The following is a 24,892-nucleotide window of genomic DNA, read 5'->3' on the forward strand; positions in this document are numbered from 1 at the left end:
AGATTCTTGCAAATTACAGACATAAGAAACCCTGCAATTTATATGTACTTTAGAAGTGAAAGCTTTAATCCCATGATTCATGAAAGTAAAGTGGTAATAATTTAAGTACCATATTTTATTTATCCCTCAGAGTTGTCAGCTGATACCAGAAGTATTCTCACTATTTTTGGGTTGCTGCCTTTGGCCACCTAATTGCTTCTTAGGAAGTAAGAGGGAAATTGCTTATATAACTACACGGATTGTCTTTGGCAACGTCAAGCCAAGGCATCAATCAGTCCATCTGGGTAAAATCACAAGCTGACTCCGATATTGCTAAATATTTATACTGTCAAATACACACAGACATCCAGATGAAAAGAGGCATTCATTAGGAATGCTCCAGCTTGTCAGTTTAAAGATGTAGATTAGAGCAAAACCTCCCACTATGGTACTGAGTGCTCAGGAAAAGTCTATATTTAGCCATTCTGAGCAATAAATATCATCATATTGCCTCATTTAGGTAAATAGAGAATGAATATTGTCAAGATGATCTAGAGATAATGTAAACAGATCCCTGTTCAGAGTCTGTGTTACTAGGGTAAATTCCAGGACATTGGTGTGCTGCTGATGCTTTTTGGTTTAACCCTTTTTCTTAATCGCATTCCCCTCCCCTTTACAGTAACAGTAAGATTTGTTCCTTGCAGATGAGAAGGGAAGGGGGGCGGGGGGGAAGATAAGATGGGGTTTCTTTTTAAACAGAAGTTGATTTCAAATTCTAACTGAGTTATTATATTAATTAGTAGTTTTGCTCTAATATTGTCTTGGCACTGCTAAAGGCTGCTGCCGCTGGAAAATACAGATATCTGTAGCAAGGCTGAAGCTCATTCCAGAGTTCAACATGGGAACTGACAAAGCCCATCAGTCAGAAGAACATCACAGCTCTGAGGTTAAGACATGATTTCAAGAGTACACCCAGTTAAGAGTCATAGTGGAATTTCTTTTATAGCACATTTTTTTCAGTGATAAGATGAGGCATATTGTAGGAATAAGCGATGAGAGATCAGTACTTCGACGAGAATTAAGTTACTGTCCTGCCTCAAAGTGGGTGGCTTGTCCTGACAAATTAAGAGTAAAATTTGTTCACTGTACTATATACACAAAAAAGATAGCAGAAGGATTTTTTTTTACCTTTTGGGGAAGGCCTGTGCCTCCCTCCGCAGAATTGGCACCTTGGAAGTTACATACAAGGAGAGTGGTGACTGACGTCAAAGTTTTAGTTAATTACACTAGATGATTTTTTAGATTAATAATTAACATCTCTCTTTATAACTAAATATCTGTAATTAATCAGCAAATCATAATGTGGAGACTAATTAACTTCAAACTCAAATCTTAACAGAAAATCCATATTACTATCCAGCATCATTAATTACTCTAGTAATCAAAATTATCCCTCGTGGGATTTGACAGAAAGCTTTGTAGGTTTATAAACCAAGCTATTATCACAAAAAAACATTTTGAAAGCAGCTTCAAATAGCATTATAGATAACTAAAGTATTAGATTGGAAATTTAAACAAGTTTTCATTTTGTCTGTATTACGTTATCAATAATCCACTCACTGAAGCTGGGTAAGTAACTAAGAGAGTACGCTTCCCTTCTCATCATGTGCACATGGGGGTTTTTGTTGTTTTTCTTTTTCCTTTTGGAGTTACAGCAGTGATTTCTGTCAGAAGATTCATTTGTCAGTGGCTTTGAAAAATATGCCACACTTTCTGGTAGCTTTTGCTGTGGTGCTATCCATGCTAGTTAGCTGTTCAAGAAATGAATTAACAGCCGTTTATGTCCTGGCATTATTCACAAGAAAGTACCTAAAAAAAAAAAAAAAAGGATTGAGCTTTAAGATAGAGAGAAATCTTTAGCTGTTGATTAGGTGGTGTTCAATGGAAAAAAAGGACAAAGTAGGGCTGTTATGCCAAAAAACCTCACCCCAAAGAAATCTTATTTTAATTAGCATGGACATCACAACTAGAAAGATTCTGAATGTGTTCATTTTAATTTTTAATAAACAGGAAAGCCAATAGTACCATTGTAGCACACTGAAATCCCTTAGCTGTTTTTCATTTAGAAAGTTAGGAGTTAAAATTGTGTCTAAAATCCACATTTCAATTATTTTATCACCTAATCTTCCAAGTGCGCACATCCGATACTGTTCTTTTGTGTGGCAGCTGTAAAAATCGTAAGCAATTTTTACTGTCAAGAAAACTCTGAATAAATAGAGGCTGTTAACTTAGGCAGATATCTGAGGTTATTTGGTGGCAATCAAGAACTCACAGCACTTCAACTAATGGGTTATGATCAGAAACTGTTCCTAATAGCCAGCTAGACGGATCTGAATATGAAGATTTCTATAATTTTGTTGTCAGCTTGTGATGTACTCTAGTGCTAATTATTTGGAACAATTATGTTTTCCTAATAACAAAAGAAGAAGCAGTGAATTAAGCAGGCTTACCTTCAGATCTTTAGATAACAGTTTAAATGCACTTGCCATTAAGAAATAACATTTCTTTTTCCTGTATGGAACCCTAATTATTGAAGATGCTTGTCTTTTAAAATCTACTACTTCTAGTTCTTTTAAGCATGTTCAATGTGTCAGTTTACACTGATGACTTCAGTAACTAGTATTTTCTCAGTCTTAGGTTTATGCCTGTACCTCCCATAGACTGCTTACTTCATTTGGTTATTCAAAAACCATAATTAGTGCAGTAATTAACATGTGGATCCTTCAAAGGAAGACTGTTAGAATCATGGGACGTCTCTCATCATTCTTACTGATGTATAGATGATAAAAAGACTTAGGTTGAGGTGACAACAGGATTTGTATTACTGCACATTATCTGAGCTGCAGGGAAATTCAGACAGGACTGTGGTCCATGGAGTCTTTCCTTTTGAAAAAAAGTAATTATCCACACTGTTTCTATAATGTAACTAGGTGTTATCCTGCATTTGCAGCTGTCAAATCATTTGTTTTAAAACCATTATTTTATACCTTACGAATACTTGAAAGTTTGGGGTTTTGCACGCTATCTTTTAACCAATTACAGAAGTGGGGTGCAGCAATAAAAACAACAATAATAGTAATTTATGTAAGCATAACAGATTCTTTCTTGACAGTTGATTTCAGAGACGTTTATGGTAATGTTAAGTTGATACAGTCATAAGATTACATCCACAAAGAAAAGGCCCAATTTTGTTTTATTTATTTTCCCCGGAGAAAATATATTTATTTGTTTGTTTGTTTAGGATTTCAGATAAGCTGAATCTGTTGCGTTTTCAAGCCATAGTAAATCAGTTGTTGGTACGTGAGTCTCTGTATGGTTCACATAAATGTATTCCAGTGTTTCTCCAAGATGCTTATATCTGATCTTTTTAGCTGCGATATACAGTGCTTTAAATTAGCGCATTAAGGAAATTCACGTGCTTTCATTCAGCCTTTAACTTTCTGTAAGTGGTGGTCCTCTTTTTCACCTTCACTGACATATGCCAGAAAAATTCAGTATTTTACCCTACAGGCAGCCCATGGGACTGGGATGAAATGGCCTCTATACATAGGGTATGACTTTATTTGCTAAAGAGGTTATTTGAAAAAGCCCTTAGGGTACTGCTGCCCTTTTGTCCCTCAAACTAGTAGGGGGAAAAATATAAAAGGAACTACACAGTAATCCCTTGTAGACAGGTGACCTTAAGCCAATTCTATACTGTAAGGTTTGTTTCCATTTAAAGTCAAAACAGACAAAGGAAAAAAGCAAATTGCAGGTTTTAATCTGTTGCAGAAACATTGCAATATTTTTTTCTGTAAATGACTATCAAATACAGACAAATTTTACTGCAAATTCATAAAATTTAGTATTGTTCTATATAATTTAAGTTAATGTTCTGTAGACAATGTGTCCTATATTCTATCAAAAATAGCATCCGCGGACTGATGGAAATAAATGTACCCCTGTTTATTTCAGGTAACCTGTTCAGGATTTTACTTTCCTTACAAATGTTTAAATCCTGCAAGTACAGCCAAGAATAATGAAGCAAAAGTATTTAGACCTTCTGATTCTGGTAACAGCATTAACATATTAAAAATCAGTCAACACCAGGACCCATTGGAAAAAACAGCAATCACTTTGTCCTTTGAAGTTCTTTTTTCTGTCCTTCTTAGAGTTGATTGTTGATTGTAGTTAACAGAGCTACAGTCAAACTAGATCAGAGTTATCACGGCGTCGTGGTCCCACTGCAGGTGCACCATTTTGTGGTGGTGTGTTTGGTATTTAAACCTGTGTTCATCTGCGATAGTTTTACAGTGAAAGCCACCATATTATTCTTTATATGATGCAATCAACTATTATTCAATATGTACCATCCCAATTAGATACTGCTTTTCAATAGGCGGTCTTCAAAATACCATTATAAATTATGAACAGCAGCTCTGAACCCACTTCAGGATAGCCTCTAATAAGTCACAGGTGTGACATCACTGAGCACTGTAATTAATGGGTGTTATGCCACTCCCTTGACTTATGAGTTTTTCAGAGGCTTTTAATTACTTTTGAGTTTAAGCCATTCTGGCAGAATTTTGAAGGAACTCCAGTGGCAGCCTATTCTGAATGAAGCTGTTTAGCGACGTTCGGAAAAAGAGACACTCTGGTGACTGAAGGAAAATGTTTTGGCCGTTCTTCACGCCTGGTAGTCTAGAGGGAGGTTAAAGGAAACAGCTTCTGTCGACTGCTGCAGGCACTTAGTTACTGTGTTCTCTTTCTGCATCTGGGGAGGAGCTGTAAAAATTGTGGTCAAATCCACAGATTATATAAAATATAAGAGAGAAAAACATCTGAAAAGCCAAGAATGGCTCGAAGGGTTATCAAGATGTCATCAACCTGATTTTAGGTATAGAAAAGCCATTGTTTCGCATGTGAGTGCAGACTTCATGTAACTGATAGAGTAAATAGAAAAGAAGAAATGCCATCATTTATCACCTATCAAGAATAAGTTATAAATGATCACCAGTTAATCAGCACTTAAAACAGTATTCTTTAAGTTCAGTGCCAAAATCCAGTAGCAGAAGAATTTCACCCCTCATATGCGCACACACCAGAATGCACATATTGTAATGTTAACTCAGGTGTAAAGCTTTGTTCTCTAAACAGCTGAAGCTTCATGTCATTGTTTATATGCACAAAACACACATATTTCTCCATATGTTGGCACCATATTGGTGTTATCACCATAGCATTCCCTCCTCTTCAGATGTTCTTTTGTTATAACATTTATTTTTGTGAGGCAAATAAAATATAGTAAATGTAAACCAATTATTTAACCAAATTACTTTGATCGTGGGAAACTGACAATTAGTGTTACAGCTTCTCAGCAGTGAAATCCACACAATAGAGCAGACTGTGATATTCTGTACTGCAGTGTAAGTCAATGTAGTGCATTTATTTTGTGTAGCAAGCTGTGAAAGAGGAGAAGTGCAGGAGACGAGCGAAGTCCATCTTGATGAACTATTATTCTATATCTGTGCTTTGTGTTGTAAGTTGTTTAGTTTTTCTAATTGTTAATATATTGGGACAGAAACCTTGATGACTGATGTCAAGACTTAAAGCATACATACACGTGGGTACGAGATGGTGAGCTAATCAATGAATGTGCTAGAGACTTGCCAAACTACCATTTGTAATTTTGATTTCTAGTAAATGTTGATGACGAACAGGTTAGTTCGGTTACCTATAATGATTACCCACTTCAGTAGTTCTACCTTTTGCACATGGATTGGGGAGGGGGGGAAGTATTAAAATTATATGCACCGGTACACCCACATGATTTGGGTTTATTCTCAAAGCTTGAATGCATCAGCCCTTCCATGAAATAGCTGTGAGTTAGGAGAGCATTCTGGGTATTGTCATGCAAATGAGGCCACCAAACATACCACTTTGCTTCAAAATTGCTCTGCAGTGACAAGTAGCTTTTAAAACTGGAGCAGGGTTTTCCAGGCTAAGTGGGCAACCCTATATATCCTCTGAGATCCACTTTCTAAAATAAATGCCTATATACGGAGTCCTAATTCCACATCTGAGTGCTCAGATTGGCACTTACTACATACCCGTACATCTCATTCTAATGCAGATTAAGGTGGTCCTTTATGCTTGAGTATTGTGTTTCTCCCACATTCATGCAGTGAAAAAAAAAAAACCCAGAAGATGTGTGTAGCACTGAGAAGTGGAGTTTGATCTGGTATTCAGCAACTCTTAAAGCCAAGGTTTCGTGATATAGCACTTCAACCAGTACAAATTTTAATTAATGCTACAGCAGCTTCTCAGCAGTACTCAAGAACTTAGCCAATAGGTCATGAGGAAAAAACAAGTCCTCGCCTGCCTCCTGATTCACAGAAAATATCTGTAATCAGAAGCTATTTTAGTCTAGGTTCAGGACCAGTTTCAGAATTTATAAGAAAATGTGACAGACATTTTGAGTCCATCCCAAATACTTATGTTGACTGTGCTTATGAAAAAGGGTGTGGGAAGAGCAATAGAGTTAAACATAGTGACTATCCCAGGCAATTCAGGACTAGGTAGCTTTTAACCAGCATCTTAATGCCAGTTGGAATCCAGGATGGATCTCAGAACACTGGCATTAAATGATGAAGAATGAGCAGGATCCAGATTTTTTTGTTTGTTTGTTTTACTCCAAAATTGTATTAATCGCATTGTGAGTCAGTGGGAATTTTGTCCGTGTCCTGAATGTGGCCAAGATTTTGCTGTTAACCTCTGACCAGTATTGTTCCATGTGCTGTGCGCTGGAGGTAACAAAGCCATAGATACAAATCGCAGGGCTTTCATAGGAGTGGACATCCTTGATCTGCTGGCCAGGTAAGGCTTTATAAAAGCTGATGGAGACAGTGGGTACTGGACTGCTGCCGTGCTAGAGCAGCCAGGCTTCTCAAATCCCCTGTGGCCCAGTGTCAGCTACATTATCAGTGTAGTATTGCGTGTTGCCTCGTAGAAATGTCTAATGGTCTTTTAAATGCAGATTTGAGTATCTAATTCAAGGCATTCACATTTGAAAATGTAGATCTTAAGGACTTCACAGCTACTTAGATCTTTTCACTCATGCATCTCTGTCCTCAGAAGTAGGAGCTTTCCTGGGACAACCGGTTAAAGTTATGGAGAAAGTTACTTTCAAAGTTGGGCTTTCTGGTGTTTGCTGCACACTTAGATGGTATCTGAACTCTACGAACCAAATTGCCCTCAAACCATCCCAACATATAAATCTCTAAATATTTCGGTTTGAAATACTTAATGTAGGTGTGAATGGATTAAAAAAAAAAAAAAGAAAAAGAGAAACCAAATTATTTTGAGAAAGATCTATTGCAATTGCCCTTAATTTTTTTGTCGTGTGTTAGCTACGTTATCTCCCAACCTCTTTTGGAGTTGTTATTTAAGTAAAACTTGGTGTTACATTTCCTTTTATTACAAGTGCTATTTATACACAAATTGGATCAGATCATGATGCAGCAAAGAACTTTTTATACTGCATAGATTGTGCAGCAATATAGTGCATTATCAGCATTACATGCCTCAGTGAGGAATGTTTTCCTGTTTTAAAACTCATCATTATGAGAATTTAATATCTAGATACAAAGATTTTACTGGAAACTTTTGAGCTAGGCTGTTGTCATCTAACTGAAAACGAAAACTTGTTCATGATAATTAGACAAGGGGGATTAATGGAAGACTCGCGCTATAGATACTGTTTAGATGCAACTCCAGAGATCTACTTTATCAGCTAGAACATGGCTGCATTCATTTTGGCTTGCTTGCCGTGGGACAATCCCAGAAATAATTGGCAATCCATTGCCCTACTGCACTTAAACCCCTTGTCTACAAACGTGATGCAAAGCGAAGGTGGTTGAGGCTTCATAAAAATGAAGCACATGGTGTGACAGGCCCATCTGTGCCAGCTTTATAAAACAAAAGTGCCTAATTTTATCATCATTGCCTTTTGTTCTGCACAATGCTGTTCACGCGGTGGTTTTATGAATGCTTGCCGGTAGAGTCTGTAAGCCTCGATTTATCTGACTGCTTCCTCTCCTGTGCTGTCTGTTCTCAATTGCACTGCTAGCTTCCCTGCCCCCACGGTTTCCTCTCCTTACCCGGCCCTTCTCCCCAGACAAATCCGAGGTAGAACCTCCTAGCAATTTTCCAAGGTTCTGGGCTCAAAGACTGAACTAATTTGTTTTTGAATTGCAGATCAAACATAAACTGCAAAGAAGCATTTAATCAGTTAGGAGAAGCAAGGGTATGGCTTGTTTAAGTCCCAGAATCCATAAACCTGTAATGATTTTATTATATTGGTGTCAGTTTTCATTATTTTCATGAATGGGTATTCCCTGCTTAATGCACGATATTTGCATCTGATGAACCAATGAGTTTAAACACGGTTTGTTTTAATGCTTGGTGAATTTGCATTCAAATTCATCAGAAGTAATTCTATTTGAAATCACACAGGGCTAAACACAGTGGTTGTAAATCCATTTGAATTGAGATGCCAGAATCAGCCCATTAATCTACAAATCTACAATATAATTTTTGTGTGGTTGGTGGGCTTTTGTTCTGTTTCTTCGTGATGAGGCAGAGGGGATACCAAGTGCGTGTGTGGGAGGGGAAGCGTTCGGGGAGGTTGTGATAAATTGACCAAGAGGGAGTATATCTTTGTTATGGAAACTGGCCTGTGAAAGGAACATATGAAAGGCCAGAGACCATGGTTTGAGCGTGTCTGTCACTGCCACTTGAAGTAGTTGCCTGAGGAGAAAGGAAGTCTCTCAGATAAGCAGGTTTCCTAAAATTTAGGACGATAGAGGTTGTCGTCAGCACCTTCCATTCGGTCTGCAGAGTATCAAAGTTCACCCAGAGCGTGGAGCAGCACTATGGCCTGCATTTAGTGTTTTAAGTCCTCTTGCTAAACACTCTGTTAGCTTGGATTTTTCTGTGGTCTCTTGTTAAAAAGGGAATGAATAAATGCAGCAAGGTTCACCTCCAACAGAAACAGGGTCATTTTGGAAGGGGTGGAGGGGGCTATATTACAGCAAACAGTGCTTCATTTCTTGATGGCTGCAGAAGAAATCTGTACTTCTTTCAGTCCCTAGAGAATGGTTTTAATTTCTGTGTTCTTAAATAGACTGACTTGTCTGAAATGAAGATGTTTAAGCTGATAGTTACCAGATTTGAAGGCGTGTATATCATTGTCTCAGAGTGCAAAAACATGTATGTGAGAGGGATTACTCTGTGAGAAGAAAGATTTATCAACAACATTTTCCACTCTAGACATTCTTCTTAAATGTAGCAGTGAAGGTTTTCGATAAAACTTATTTTAAAAACTACAGAAATGTATAGTTATACATAATGTACTTTAGCCTTCTAAAAGGAATGTCTGCATTTATTTGAGTAGGTGACAATTCAAAATGGAATTCAGCTGATGCTTTTGAACATGTTCATACAGTCATTTTGCTTAGTTGGAATCAGGCTGAAATCAGTCTGAGAGAGAGATATTTGGCTGGGGTCAAAAGTGATTTTTAGCTAACTTTGTGACTGCCTTCCTCTGGGAAAAAGCGGTGCTGGTTTGGCCCTTGTAAGGCAGAAATGAAAGAGTCTAAGTCCCTGTTTTGAATGTCATAGGCTGGATCCAACTTAGAAAAGCATTTAAGCCTATGCTTAGCATTAGCTATATGCTTAATTCCCAAAAGTCTAACTACAGGCCCCTTCTTACGCACTTGCAAGAATTGTGATGATCAGGAAGTCTACCATCTGACATCTGTGAAATGAGCTGGTAGACTTGAGTCTTTTTCATAATGAACCAGTTTCCATCTCATAAAATTCTGTAATTGCAGATGGTATCAGTGGACACCTATGACAATCTCAGCAGAGATTGCAGCCCAGCATTCCTCATTATAGGATACGTGGACACTGAACTCCTCTCTGCTCATGAACATGGGGTTGATTCATTGACACGGCATTATCAGGAAAATTGCAATGATGTGACTAGTGCTTCACTGTGGGTAAATGGAGTACCTCAACTCTTGGAGTTGACAATAGGCTCTTCTAAGAAATGATAATGCTGTGATTAAGACATAAAGCTGGGACTCAGTACACCTGGGAATCCTTGTGTGACCCTGGCAACACACTTTTTGTTGTTTTTCACTTCTCTGCCTGAAAAGTTAGAATAATGCTTTTTCATTTTATGGTGTTAGTGATAAATATATTACTAATTGTGAGCAATTCAGGAGATACAGTTTTAGAAGCACATGGTTAAATAAATGCTATTAGATTTTAAATGCGTTCTGTTCAGTTTGCATTTGCATGTGCCTGTGCCTAGCACTAGGGGAAAGCAGGCCAATTTTATTTTGCTTCCTAATTCTGCATTGAGGAAATTAGCTTTAAGAACACAGACCTAAAAATCTTCCATAAAATTCACTCTATTGTGAAAGAGACCCTAAAAACCATGTGGAAGAAGAAATATATTAATTTGGGTCTTCCTTTAGCTTGTTCTTTAGACACTGACAGAATTTTTGTTCTGTCTGTGTGCATTTTCATGTGTGTATTTTCTTTTTATAAAGAAAATAATATTGTTCAGATAGCCTTAGAGTCTTTTTATTTCAGTAGAAGCACCTGAATAATGTTTTAAGGGCACTTGGAGACACACTGAAAGAAATGGTGAACCTCAATGGGTTTTGGAGCACTGGAACATATACCAAAAGATATACCCACAAAACCTCTAAGCCCTACCTGGGACTCGTAGCAGCTGTTTCAACCCGTGGTGCCATGGGCTGCTCAGAAGCTCTTTAATCTGCACATCTTTGAAATGACAGACCACAATGAGTCCTCCTGTGCGTTTTGTCTCTTACGTGCCGGAAGTTAGGAAACTGTTAGTTCCCTAAACTACAGTAGCTGGAAAAAGAGTAAGAAGTATTAAAAAAAATGGTAGCTGAAATAAGAACCCTTTAACATAAGTGTCAGCAGGAGCTGTTAGTTTCTCAGTGTTTTTGAAAATCAGATCTTCCAGGTATCTAGCTCCAGGCTGCTGGGTTTTTTGGTGGGGGTGTTATCTGGTCTCTGTCTTGTCGCATATCACAAGCTTTACCGCTTTCACAAAAATGATTATAACTTCCTCTGAAATTTTGTCTACTGCACTGAAAAATGTGAGCTAAGTTCCAGCAACAGTAAAAGTGCTCGGGGTCCGCTTATGTTACCACTAACGATGCCGTAGCAGGTCCCACGTAACAGCAGAATAAGAAGTGCATTCACTGCACTGTGCATCATGCTACAGACAAGTACACTAGGAGCCATGGTGTTTTTAAACCACTTGGCATCATGTAGTTAACGTGGGGTTAAGCATTATTTGGCTTCAGTTGTAGGCAGATATATATGGGTGCTATCGAGTGCTATCAGAAGTAAGAGCTAAGTGGCATTTAAAATATATTAGAAAAATGTGATCACTAGTAAGTTTTAAAATATTCCGTCTTTTCCTAGTCTAAATTGGGTCTCAGGAAGGAAAAAATAACAAGAGCTAATGAAATGACCTGACAGGGTGGCAGGGTTTGTTTACTAGTCCATATTTGAATAGGATTCATGCTTCCTATGATTGACAGTCATTGCAAATTCTTTGGCTTTTTAAGACTTAAGACGCCACGGTCTTGGGTGAACTTTAGTTCACAATGGAGTTGTTTACAAAAGTTAACTAAGTAGTTACTGCAGAATTGCATGCTATGTTTCTCTGAACATAGTAGTACAGATTTGCAGTACAAATGGTGATGGCTCGGGTTAAATCATATTCTAACTACTGTGCAGTCAATTTGTTCCATCTGGGAGCTTTGTCACCCCGGCACCTGGAAGTGGGCAAGGTAGCTGAATGGGCTTTTGGTTGCTCAACATGTCCAAACATCTTCCTGCAGTATGGCATGAATGTTCTAGTGTTTCGACAAAATCGGGTTATGCTGATCAAAAAGGGACAAAAATTTCCCTCCTTCTTCAGCATTTGCAGAATATGTAGCCAGTATATGTGCACTTAAACCTTCAATATTTCCATGCAAGTCAGTCTTGTAATAGTTCTTGTTTCACTATTCTGAATAGTCCTTAGTCAAGATCCCTCCCCTAGAGAGGTCAAGACATAATTCAGTTGTATCTGTACCAGAACAACGTGCAGCAGAGGTGCCTTTGGATGTGCAATTAAAAATTGCTTTGGCCTGTTTTCTTTTCCTGTTTTACATTTTCATAAACTCACATGTAATTTGATGAACACTGTCATTCTTTAAATTTCTTCAGCATTACAGTTCTCAAGGGACTTCTCTCTCACTGAATGTCATTTTTGCATATTTACTTTCTCCACAAGTGCTAGTGTGCAGCAGCACAAGTTGAATCTTGCATTGTTATTTTTGTCTTTACTTATGTTACATCCTGTTTTTCTTTGTAATGATGTTAACACTTCCTCCCAATTTAGTATTAACTCCGTATGCCATCTAAAAGCTGTTGATTTCTACCTCTAGCTAACGAACAATTTGGGTAGTTTTGTTGACAGAGTAGTATGAAAATTATTCAGATCTTGAAAGCACAACTTTGCAGCCAAGTGGAAGCAACTCGAATAAGGAGCTTCTGAGCACTTTGGCAGAGCTGCAGTGCAACAGTTTACTCTGCACTTCCCATGCAGCCCAGGCACACACACCATTTAGCGATTCCTGCGCCGGTAGTGCTCAGCGATGGCTCAGAAAGCACCACCTTTGGTGTCTTCTGTCTTGTTTTATCTACGTACAGCCTAGCGCCTTCTAACACTGGAAGTGGAAGACAGCTCATTTAAGTACTACTCCATCAGTAGCACTGAAAATATATTTCTGTCAGCAGAAGGGTCAATTATATGAACAGCTCTTCCTTTGAAGATATGCTGGCAACATGCTGCTTCCATCCTTCACCAGAGGTGAATCATGAAAAGAAGACTTTGTCACAAACTCAACCCTTGAAAATGGTATAAAAGAGTTAGTTACCCATCTCTCCAGCCTCTACTTCCCATCCCACTTCCCAGAACCAGCATGTACCCCTGCTTCACGCTTCCAAAGTAATCCTAGCATTACTGCTAAGCCTGTGACTCTGAGCTGAAAAATCAGCATCTTTCCCCACGATCGTTGTTTTAGACATGATAAGCCTTGATGCTGTCAGGAGAAGGCCTCTGCGTTGTAACTGGGCCACCTATAACCAGCCCTATTCCCTCCTTCTTAGAAGTTATTGGATCCCTTGCACTGAGACTGACTTTTGGGGTGGGAAATCTGATGTCGGAAGCTTGGGAACTGCCTTCATAATTAATTCACCTTCATCTTATGCCAGGGACCAGTGTTGGGGACAGCTGTACTGGTGGTTGATCCTATGTTGTGGTTACACGTGTAAGGCTGAAGCGTCTAATCTTTCTCCACTGAAAACCTGTACAAGTTAAAACCATAAAACCCCCTTCCCTTATTTTCTTCTGAAACTGGTTGCAAGGCTCTCTTTCTCTCATGGTGTCAGCCCCTACCATTTGACCAGACGTATGTCACTCCTCCGGTTTTCTTTCCTATATTGCTGAGCAGGCGAGAGACAAAAAGGAAAATATTGACTGTATGTCAGGGTCCAGATAAAAAGCTGCAGAATTAAGTTATGAAGGTCGCCCTTTTTCGCAAAATTAACTGATGTCATATTGGCCCAGCATAGCTCCTTCTTCCTGACAGTTTATTATTTCTAATCATATGAATCAGGGCTTATTCCAGTATGATTTTGATGAAGTCCGTGAAAGAGAGTCCACTCATCTCCTCTGATGCTTTGGTTATTGAAACAGAACATTTTTTTTCTGATAAGATAGTGCATTAATTGCTTTAATTATTAGATGAGCGTTAGCTTTTGATATAACCCATCCCATAGACTCCTGACACCTTGCATCCTGAGAAGTCCTGTCCTTGAAGTTACTATAGTGCGCAATGATCAGAACTTATCGCTGATGTTTTGTTAGCATTTACTAGCAACGTCTTGGCAGAGGGTGACCTCTAGTACTGTCTCTAAACATTTCCAATTTACAGACTCAAGAATTTTTGCTGTCTTTGCCTCTCATTCTTTTGAAGAGGTCAGCCCTTTACGAATTTGCCACAAGAAAGAAGTTCAAAATACCCTATATACTTAAACAGCCTAATAGGAGTATAGCCACAATGAACACACAACATACAATTCATTTTAATATTTATAGAAGAAATTCACATTGTTTTAAGTATACACAAGCAGCTGCTGTCATTTGGCTATGAGCAGATGTTAGACCTCCGAAAGCTTCACTGATAATTAAAATACTAACAGTTAGTGTTTTACCCCAGCTGCAGGTTCTGTTTACTGTAAATTTGATTTTAATGGTGCCTCTGTGCAGTTATTGAATAGAGGTTTGTTTTCTACTATACATACAAAAGTGTCTACAATGAAGACAAATGGTTATTTCCCGTAATTTACTCTGGAAAGATATGAATATACACTGTAACACTGTTGAATTTATAAATGAAATACAGATATGACTATCACATTGGAAATGGTAGTTTCTGCTATCTTAACTAACAAAAAGAACTAGGGAAACCTTCTATTTTGTGTTATTCCCAAGCATTCCCCCTAAAAACTGCTGTGCTTTTCAAATGGGTTGAGATGTGCCCTCCAGCAAAGAACAGGTGCTCCTTTTTACTGAATGGGTGTATAAATCAGAATAAATAAATACAGGAAATCACGATACTCGTATTTGATAGGTATGCAGAAGAATATAATTTCTGCTTGATCATTTAATAACGTGATGTTTTATTTTAGGTATCCCTTACAAGTGTCTGTTCTCTTTAGTGCGTATATGTACATCAAACGTTAGGGAAGGCTAGCCACTTTCAGAATTGTTAATCCCAAGGGCCTGATTATGCAAACACAATGCATAATGCAAGCTACCATGTTTAGTCCCTTTGAGACTATTGAGGCTAACTATGACAGTAAGCAGTACTCTTGATAAACAAATGTTTGTAAGACCAGGATCTAAATGTATATGTTCTTGAAAAACAAAAACTCTTGCTGAGATGATAATGACAAAAAGGGTTTTTTTTGCCTTTTCTGACAAAACAGTTACTGTCTGGGACTAGACCTATTTCAGAAATCCAGATCATTTTCCTTATGAGCAGAGCTTGTGGGTTTTTTTCCCCTGATTTTCTCATATTAGTGTTCATACTATTTTTCATATCAGCTTATGTGTTCTGTCTGCCCAGTAAGCAGAAATCTCTGCTTTGACCAAGCACAAACAGTACCTCTTGAAACTGGGATTCTGATTTAGAAGTGCTAAAAAGGCAGTTTCCAGTGGCACTGTGGGGGATAAAACGGAGAAAGTGCATCCGTGTAGCATCAATGTCAGTTGTTCCCAAACTGAGGGCCAGAGTAGCCTTTGAAGCTGGACTGCCAAGAAATGTCCAGGCTGGCTATCCTCATCTCCAGCTGCTAAATTGCACTGGAAGAGCTAGCTAAAATACTCCAGATACATTCCTAATGCTGCTTGCCCATAGAGGTAATTGCTGTATATGCCACAGCGAGGTTTTTGCTCACACGTAGGAGTTGAGAAGACAAGCCTGCATGGTGGCAAGCGGGTAAAGAGGAAAAGTAGTCAACAAGAAAATCGGTTACTGCGCAGGTTAGGCAATTGTAAAATCTGCACGTTAACACTGTACGTGTTTGCTAGGATCAGTGGGAGTTTCGGTATGTATATTTTTTATTTGCATAGCTTCTATAACACCGGGCTCTATAGTGTTCATTTTTTGACCTTGAGTGCAGGAAAAGAGAAACTGAAATTTTTCAGAGAGAAGGCCTTTTCCCAAAGGTTAATTGGACACTGGAGGGAAACTAAACCAAACCAAACAAACTGCCTAAACACCCCAACTGAATGGCTCAGCTATTTCTTTTGGTGTTGTTTTGTCTTTTGTTTCTTTTTGTTGCTGTTGTCATAGTCCTCTAAGGTGTGGGAGGTAAAAATAACAAGCAGGAAATTTCAGTCTGGTTTTCAAAAGAAAAAAAATTACAAAAATATTTCCTTTTACATTTTAAGGAAGTTAAAAGAACATTTGCTGCTTTGTTTAAGATACCTGAAAGGTTAAAACTTCATCCTTTATTCAAGCAATTCTTACAAGACCTTGAAGTTTCTAAACATGATTGAGTGGTTAAGGACAAAGCTAGAAGCCAAAGATGTTTTGAGTTTCAGCACTGAAACATGACATTACTGGATTTTTAAGTATAAAATAAACTATGAACATTATTTGGGAATTGTTTTTGTTGTTTAATTTTCTTTTTACAGTAATAATATACTGAAAGGAAAAAAACCTTGCGGCATTGGTATCTCTTGAGATTTACATACTTGGTGTCAATAGTGGATTTTTTAAATTTTTTTTTTTTATGTCTCTCAGGGAGCTGGTTAAGTCCCCTGTAGGTATACTTATTTGTACTGCTTTACAAATATTTGCTGCCTTTGTGGACTTAATAGTTCTGACAGAGCCATTTTGGGTTGCTGATTTATTTCACTTCTTGGTTTGACCCATCCTATTTTCTTTCCTTTAGCAGAAGACATGAATGAGCCTTCACAACCTCTTATTTAGTAGCTTAACTAGCTGGTTTAGAAAATGCTGGCCCATGCATTGCTTGCACATATAAACCTTACAAATGAGAAAGGATAGTTTTTACTATGGCTAAGGAACAGAGATCTGAAAAATGGGGCTTATTATTATGGCCTCTGAAAATCAAGGAAATCCCAAAGTTATGACATTATGCCACAGTTCTTAGATTGCACTTAACTAATTAGAGATCATTACAAAAATAATTAATAAAGAAAAAGGAAAGAAAAAAGAGCAGAAACTTGGAGCTTGATCAAGGCCTAAATTATTTCTTTGTAAATTTGAATGGTGGACTTGCCGTACCATTCAAAATATTGTACTGCCACATAGACAATAACTTTTAAAGTAAAAAAAATCAGTTGCCCAAGATAAGTTGAATTTTCTATATCTTTTAAATTCCTTGAAGGTTGTATTTAATTGAAGGAAAAGATGTTTCTTTGCATTCACAGTATTTAATATTCATTGCATTTTAGTAGATACCAAATATTCGTACGTGTCAATAAATAACATACCTAATCACCAAAGTATGAAAAATTAAGTGTTGCTGAATAGGGTGCTATAAATCAGGCCTCCTAGAACTTTTGCAGAAAAGGAAAAATAGCTGGTTTAAGCTTGCTGTGTAAATGCAGATCATTTCCGTCGTCGTAATAGATTATTTCATTTATGACTTACTGCTTTGTCCTAAAGGTGCTCCTTGTGAAGGATGTCCTCAGCCTAGCCTCACCATGCACAACCGCTTGCTACAACTTTTGGGGAAGGGTTAGAATTCTAAAGAGGCTGCTGGCTGAGAGCAAAGTGGTGCTTTACATATAATATTAGCCCAGACTTTCCTAAAGCATTACGCATTTCTTTCTGAGACAAGTCTCCTTAATGCCATCTTTATCTGCTACACGATGCATGAAATCTACTTTCTGTTTTAGAACTGCGGCTGACCCCCGACCCCGCGACTGGCGCCACAATGTGACCTTTCTATTGTCATCAGCTTTCATTCTCCTGAAAATTCTATGAATTTTTATTACAAGTTTTTTTAAACCAAGCTGAGGCTTCAACAAATTACTTGACACAGATGAGATGAAGTTGTTGAAGTAGTGTTAGATAAGTTTTACAGCCAGCATGTGTGCTGCTGAACAGTACAAAGCCAGTGTCCTACAATGTCATACACCAGTAACTGCTGAGCCTACTATTGGATAAATACATCATTTTATGGAACATTGATTGTTCTATAAACCCAATGGAGTATTATGCTCTATGATCAAACCATTTAGATTGTGTGTAGAGCACAGAAAATGCCATATTCAGGATGGTACTAAAAGTGCCATTTGTGTATTTTATGGATGTCATTACGGGGGAAACTTCTCTCTGTAGGCCCTGTTTACTGCAAAATTTTTTAGTCTGTAATGACATTTTTCATTCACAACGTATGCCTTCAAGAGAGGGGGCCCTTGTTTTATTTGTTTCATTCGAGTTTACTGCACAAATCCTGTACATTTTAATTAAATGTAAGCTTAACAAAAGAATAAGGTATTTATTCTGTGGGGAACAAATGATGACAGTAACAAAAGAATAAAACAGACACACAAAAGAAAGTCAGGTATTGAGTAAAAGAGAGGAAAAAAGGTACTAAGCCCTATTTGTAGTTTCCCAGAAGCACATTAAACATCAAAGCATTTCTTCTAGCCCTATTTCGGGAGTTCGTGGTCTCTGAGAATTAAAATAACCTGCGAATATGGATTTAATGTCTAAAAAATCCTGACATTTTCAAATAAAAAACTAACAGTCGCTCAGGACTCCAACTGATAAATAATGGCTCTGCTGAAATGACAGACTTCTTGGAAAGAAACCAATTCTGTGATCATTGCACCCCTAGATATGAAACACCTCTTTACAAATTGTCTGAATATGAGCTCTCGTATCGTTATATTTTGTCATTTTAATGCCTATTTGTGTATCTTTTTAATTCGCAATGACATGCAATCAGCAACAAGTCCACTTTTCCTAATATTAATGTGGGCTTGTATTGCAGCTTATGTTTGCCATGTCAGCCAACACTTACCCCTTCTCTTTAGCCGTTTCTAAGAGCGGGCGAGAGGCAGGCTGGATTTAGTAGGACAACATGATTTGTTGCTACATACAGTCCCATAATGTGACATGTTCCCTAAATGCCTAAAAATTCCTACAAATGTTGTGTTGGATAGCAGTGCTCCATTGTAGAAACGCACTGTTCCGAAGTCGAAATACCAGCTAAGCCTCAATATATGTTGTTTTCTAAATATCTTCCCTACTTGGCTTTTCACTGTTAAAACAAAAGAAAACCAGTAAAATCTGCAATTCATATTTACCATGAAAAATCACTAAAATTGAAGTTGATGTTCCCAGTAAATTCTTGGTCATAGTCCAGTTAAAATTTAAAGTTACAGTAGATTCACATTAGTTTAAATGACACTTGAACTTCTACACAGCTCAACATTAATTCATTATAGTTGAAATGGAAGAATCTTCAGTGGGTGAATCTTTTACAATCTGATTGAGGCTGTTACATTTTATAGGAGCCATTTTTCAAAGCAGTACTGACAGCACTCGAAGTTATTAAATTGCTGAATCAAAAGATGGACCTGCAATCGCATTTATGAACTGTGATGGAATAGCTGGGGTTGCACTGAGCTGAGGTTAAGATGTTGGTGTAGTTAAGCTTCATCACACCCCTTAGTGACAGCAGTATTTACCCATGTAGTTTACTTTAATGGTCAGGAAGTGGCTTAACTCACCTCTGGATTCAAATAGATTAAGTAAGCAGTCAGAATGGCATAATTATCAGTGCTGCGAGGGATTCACTGGATAGCTCTTCACCCAGGAGACTTCCCATTCAATTGCACAGCAAAGACTGGAGTTGCATGGATTCACGGGTACAGCATTTCTTTGAGGAGATGAAAACAGAATGAATTTTCTTTTTCTTTCCCTTCGCTAGACCGGAGATTCTCCTCAATGCAGTGATGCTGTGTCCCGTACATAAATTATCATGATCTTAGGGGAAAGATGTCATGATTTTGCTGTGCGTGTGTGAAAATTATGATCGTAGTTATTTTGATTTTGAAATCCAGTGGAAAATGCATGATTTGTAGAGTTATTTTGATTTTGTGCCACATCACTGCCAGGCTCCTCTTTTATCATGTCAACAAAGCAAGATTCCTGAGAGAATTAATTACTTCTACTCTATTGTAAAATGTGGAGGAGCTAAGATAATTGTCATTTTATGTTGATTTCCCCTTCCTATTTTTCTGCTCTTTGGGGGGTCTTGTGAGTGTCAGTGCCTACAGAGAGCACAGGAAAAGTGGGGATAAGAACTAGTCATACCACAGTAAGCTTCCTTCTCACTTATGCCTGACAAAATGTTCTTCAATTGCATGTGCCAGATTTATCATGCAGCATCACTTGGAAACCCTCTAATGGTTTAAATTGTTAATTTTCTTTTCCGAAGATAACCTGCCTTCCAAACTAAGATGGAGGAAGTTGTATAACATCAGTTTAGACTTGTGAAGGTGATTTGCAGCCTTTCAGCATACCAAAATTACTTCTTGTGCTTCAAAGTACGGTTCTCCACCAGAAGGTTTGTAATAGAAAAAAAGATAGATGGGTAGATAGACAGATGGATAGATAGACAGACAGATAGATAGATAGATGCATGCAGGCTAGCAAGAGCTCAGTCTTTTAAGCATTGGTGTTATCTTGGAATATTAGCTTGATATGCACCTTAGCATATCAAGTTGCTAGAGGCTGCAAGATGCCAAGTACTCGGTCTCAGAGTAACACTGCTCCTAAGTGTGAACTTACCTTTAAGCAAATGAGTCTCTGGTTTTTACAGCCCAGTTTAGTTCTCTGTGGGATCAGGGCCTGACAGCTCTATGCTTTGGGTAAAAGAGCCCCCTTAGGCCAGCTTTAGTATAATTTTCTTGGTCTCTTGAGTTCAAGGGAGCATGTTGTTCACTAGAAGTGTCTTGGTGGCTTGGAAAGTACAGTGCCAGCCTGAAATTTGACTGTAAAAGTCAATGTTTTTTCTTGCTTGTTTTATCCCAAACAAGCAATGGCATATCTATGTGTGTCAGTGAGAAGATGCTACACCTGTTACTCCAGAGAAGTGATTTCAGGTTGTGTAGGTGAATTTAAACTAGAGCATGGGTGTGGGTAGTCTCAGCAGCATGGACTTAATCAGCCTTCCCAAGGCCCATCTGGCATTAGACTCCCGCCTCATTCTCAGCATCCAGGACCCACTCTTCTCTCTGTGTCCACTGGTTGTGGCCCAAAGCTCTCTTCCCAGCAGCCACACGAGTTGTAGGATGGCACTGCCATGGGGAGACAGCGAGTGCTAGAGTTGTTCTACCATGAACGTATCCACAAAGCTGGTCACAGGGTGCTCTCAGTTATGCCTTCCCAAAAATGCTGAAGGCAATCCTGAGGCCGTGCTTTGAGGATGGCGGGCTTGACTTTGTGCGGCTGTGGGCACCATTTGCTTTGGTGAAGCTATATTGTTAGTGATGAGAACTGAGAAGGAAATCTTCAATGACCCAAAACCAGACCGAGCGGCAAAGCAAGCAGTTGGAATGTAGATGTTACAGGTATTTTAATCTGTTAATTGATTTCCTGTAGAAATAATTAAGAAGTGTAATTGAGGTTTCTCTGGATGATATTTATAGAATACCCCACTTAGAGTAAGAAAAGCACCGAGTGTTTTCTCCAGGTAACTAGGCTAGTGACTGAGTCAGTCAGGTGTGCTGGAGAAGATGCTAGGTGGGAAATGAAGGGGAAGACAATGGCATCAAAATGACAGCATGGCAATTACCTCGCCAACAAAAGCAGGATATTAAGAAGATCAGCCACAGTTTTTCACACCCAGATATGTTTAATGTAATACACGATCCTAAGATTCATTACCGAAGTACTGAAATATCACCGATAGGATCTTCTATAAAAGATGTGTTAATGGCTTTTAACCGTATACTGTATTTATCTGGTCTTTTTTATACAGCATATTTTTTAAAACACATTTAAATTGTTAATAGGCTGCAGAATTGTTAAACTCAGCAATTATTTCAACCTGTAAATATGTTATTTGGAAAACATGCAAATTGTTTTTGTTCACTTGCTCATTTTATCTGTGTTTTCTGCCAGTGAAATCTAAAAATTGTCAAGGATTTTTTCTCCATTTAAGCTGCAATTTGTTAAAGTAATGAACTGATATTTGCCATGATATCATGTTAACAACACGTTTTATCTTGTAGGCATTGTATCCAAGTCGTATGAGTGCCGACTGAAGGGGCAAGGAGCAACCTTTGTGGAAACTACAAGTCCTTTTACTGCAGCAGCACTGGGAGAGGTTTCTCCAGTTAAAGAGAAGGTCTTTCGGGGCAGTAGAAGACAGCCACAGTCACCTGAAGAAGTTCAACAAGTTATTATTATTCAAGGATACGATGGTGACTTTGCAATTGATGCCTCTGTGGAAGAAACAGCAGCGGCTACCCTTCAGACTCTAGCAATGGCCGGTCAGATGGCCAGGGTGGTCCATATTACAGAAGATGGGCAAGTCATAGCTACAAATCAAAACGGCTCACACGTGAGCAGTATGGTTCCAGGGCAGATACTTACCGAGCAGTTAGCAGATGGTGCAACGCAGGTGGTAGTGGTTGAAGGAACAGGAACTGGTATGGAGGAAGCCGTTCGAATAGATGCAGTTCCTGACTCCGGTAGCACAGTACTGCAGCAGATAATGCGACAAGAAGTTTTAGATGCTTCTGAAGCTACAGTCCATCCTCCAGACTCCTCCTCGGCATTAGATGCCCTGCTTTGTGCTGTAACAGAGCTGGGTGAAGTGGAAAACAAATCTGGACTCCTCGACAGGTGCAGGTCTAGTCACAAAGATTTCTTGCAAATGCCAAACCCAGAGACACCCAGCGTTCCCAGTGATGCAGAGGGACAAGAAATACAAATGTTCCATGAAGTTCAAGAGACTCAGGAAGATACCGAACCTATGGAAGTAGTGACGCGGGTCATGCACCCATCGGCTATAATTGCATCTCAGGAGAGAGCTCAGGCTGCCTTCAAGAAAATGGTCCAAGGAGTATTACAGTTTGCTGTATGTGATACGGCTGCAGCCGACCAGCTGATGAAAGAAGGTGTCACTCAGGTCATAGTAAATGAGGAAGGGACTGTGCATATGGTAGCTAGAGAAGGCTCTCAGATAATTATGCAGGAAGGTGGTAGCCACGCGCTCAGTGTCCAGAGCGAACACATGGATTTAGTTGAGTCAGATGGGGAAATATCACAGATTATCGTTACAGAAGAATTAGCTCAAGCCATGGTTGAGGGTTCTGGTGGCGACTTCTCTGAAGGTGCAACGCACTACATCGTCACAGAATTGCCACCAGACATGCAGGATGAGCCTGGTGTGTACTCGCATGCTGTGATAGAGACAGCTGGATCTCAAGAGATTTTGCAGGCTGGTACTGCTATAAAAACAGAAGCCGTATCCCCTGATAGAGCAGAAGAGTTAACAAGCATGGTCATTTATACAGAGGGAGGCTCACAAGTAATTCAAGGCCAGAGAGATGATAACGAAGTATAAGAAGCACGAAGAGCTTCATCTCTTAGGCTTTGATGCAGGGCAAAGCTGGAAATTACCAGATCCATGGAGGCACTGTGTTCCTAGAAAACTTCCTGTAAAACCTTCTCAATATAACATCCTCCTAGCCAGGTAACAAATACGCGCCCTGCGGGAGGTGAAGGTCAGCTGCTAGGAGGAGTTCCCTGAAAAAGATAGTACAATCTTGTTATAATAGCTCTAAGAATTATTATATGGGATTATTATAAAACAAGCAAATTAGGGTAAAAAAGAGGGAAAAAAAGCCCCCTTTCCCCCAAAGTAGATATTGTTCTGATCACTGCTTTCTTTGTTGTTCGTTTGTTTTTTTTAAACATTACTTTTACTCAGGGTAATTCCCTGCCTTCTGTCATTTTTGTCTAACATAATCACAGGAGTAAAATAATTCCACTTACATGTACATTTTGTGAACAGATAAATAAGCAAAAATACAAACCCCATAATAACAAGGTGAACAGGTAAGCTTACATACTGTAATTGGTGCCCTTCTTCATTTTAAAGAAGAACAGGTGACATTTTGCTTTCTAGAATCTTACTTTAAAATATCCCTGGCTAAAAATACGTCATCAAAGTAAGTATTGTTTGCATCTAAAATCGAAATTTTCATAGTAGCTTACTCTTTCGTGGTATCACATAGGACTTTCCCTAAAGAAGAGCTCAAAAAAGCTACACTTCAGAAAATTCTCGGTTATACATATTCAGGAAGAAGAACTTGATGCCTGTAACTTCCACTTAATTTTAGATGAGAGTCCTACATAAGAAATGCATTTTTTGAAAAAAATATTGTCACTGTCAGTGTTTTGTTTTTCTTATAAATAGTTCTTCATATAAATACCATTTTGCAGTTCATTTTGTGAGCGACTTCTGAAATGTTATGGGGGTTTTTAAAGAAAATTCTGACATTGACATTAACAAGTAGAAAAAAAAAAAAAGAGGTGACCTTGTATTTCTTGCTTAGTCCAGAATGTCAGTTATTTACTTGTGGATATACTGCAATTGGTCAATGCAAGTTCTTGTTGAAAAGATTTGTTTCATGATACAACTGCTTTTGTTTCTTTAAACAAATGTAAAATATAAACTGGCAAGGTTTGGGGATTATTTTTTTTGTCTTTCAAATAAAATGTTAGCATTAAAATGAAGCATCATGATTTTTAATATTAAGCAATAAACAGAACTGGCATTCAGCAGGAGCAAACGAATGCTATCTGTTATGTCTGTGCATTTTCTCTTTTCTCTTTTCCTTTCTCTAGCTCGCTAGATAGATAAAGATAAAAGAATCTAATTTCTGAAGTGTGCCTCATGCATGCTTAATATAATTGTGTAAGTGTTTAGGGTATAAACCATGCTGACTCTAGAGATAACTGGGTTTCCTATCATGTTTAATATCTTAAAATTATCAACTGTAAGAAAGTTGGGGTGAGGCAAAACAATAGTTCCTTCCTGAAGCAACTGTTTAAAAATGTATTTTCTGATAGAGCTGCTTAGAAAAGGTGCTTCGTTCTGGGGCTATAAGATCCTGCTGTCTTTTCATCTCTTTTTATTATTA

The 24,892-nt window shown here is 38.4% G+C and overlaps 1 protein-coding gene across 2 annotated transcripts in view; it reads left to right on the plus strand.

Moving 5' to 3' along the window:
- ZNF407 (zinc finger protein 407) overlaps positions 1-24,545 on the plus strand; it is a 350,474-nt gene extending 325,929 nt beyond the window's left edge. For both annotated transcript variants that reach the window (XM_041122972.1, XM_030011806.2), the window contains exon 9: positions 21,971-24,545. In XM_041122972.1, coding sequence (XP_040978906.1) covers positions 21,971-23,310 — 1,340 coding nt within the window. In that variant the 3' untranslated portion in view covers positions 23,311-24,545. The remainder of the gene's footprint in view (positions 1-21,970) is intronic.
- Positions 24,546-24,892: the final 347 nt, after the last annotated feature.

The sequence above is a fragment of the Aquila chrysaetos genome, chromosome 4 (assembly GCF_900496995.4).
Source record: "Aquila chrysaetos chrysaetos chromosome 4, bAquChr1.4, whole genome shotgun sequence".
NCBI lineage: Eukaryota > Metazoa > Chordata > Aves > Accipitriformes > Accipitridae > Aquila > Aquila chrysaetos.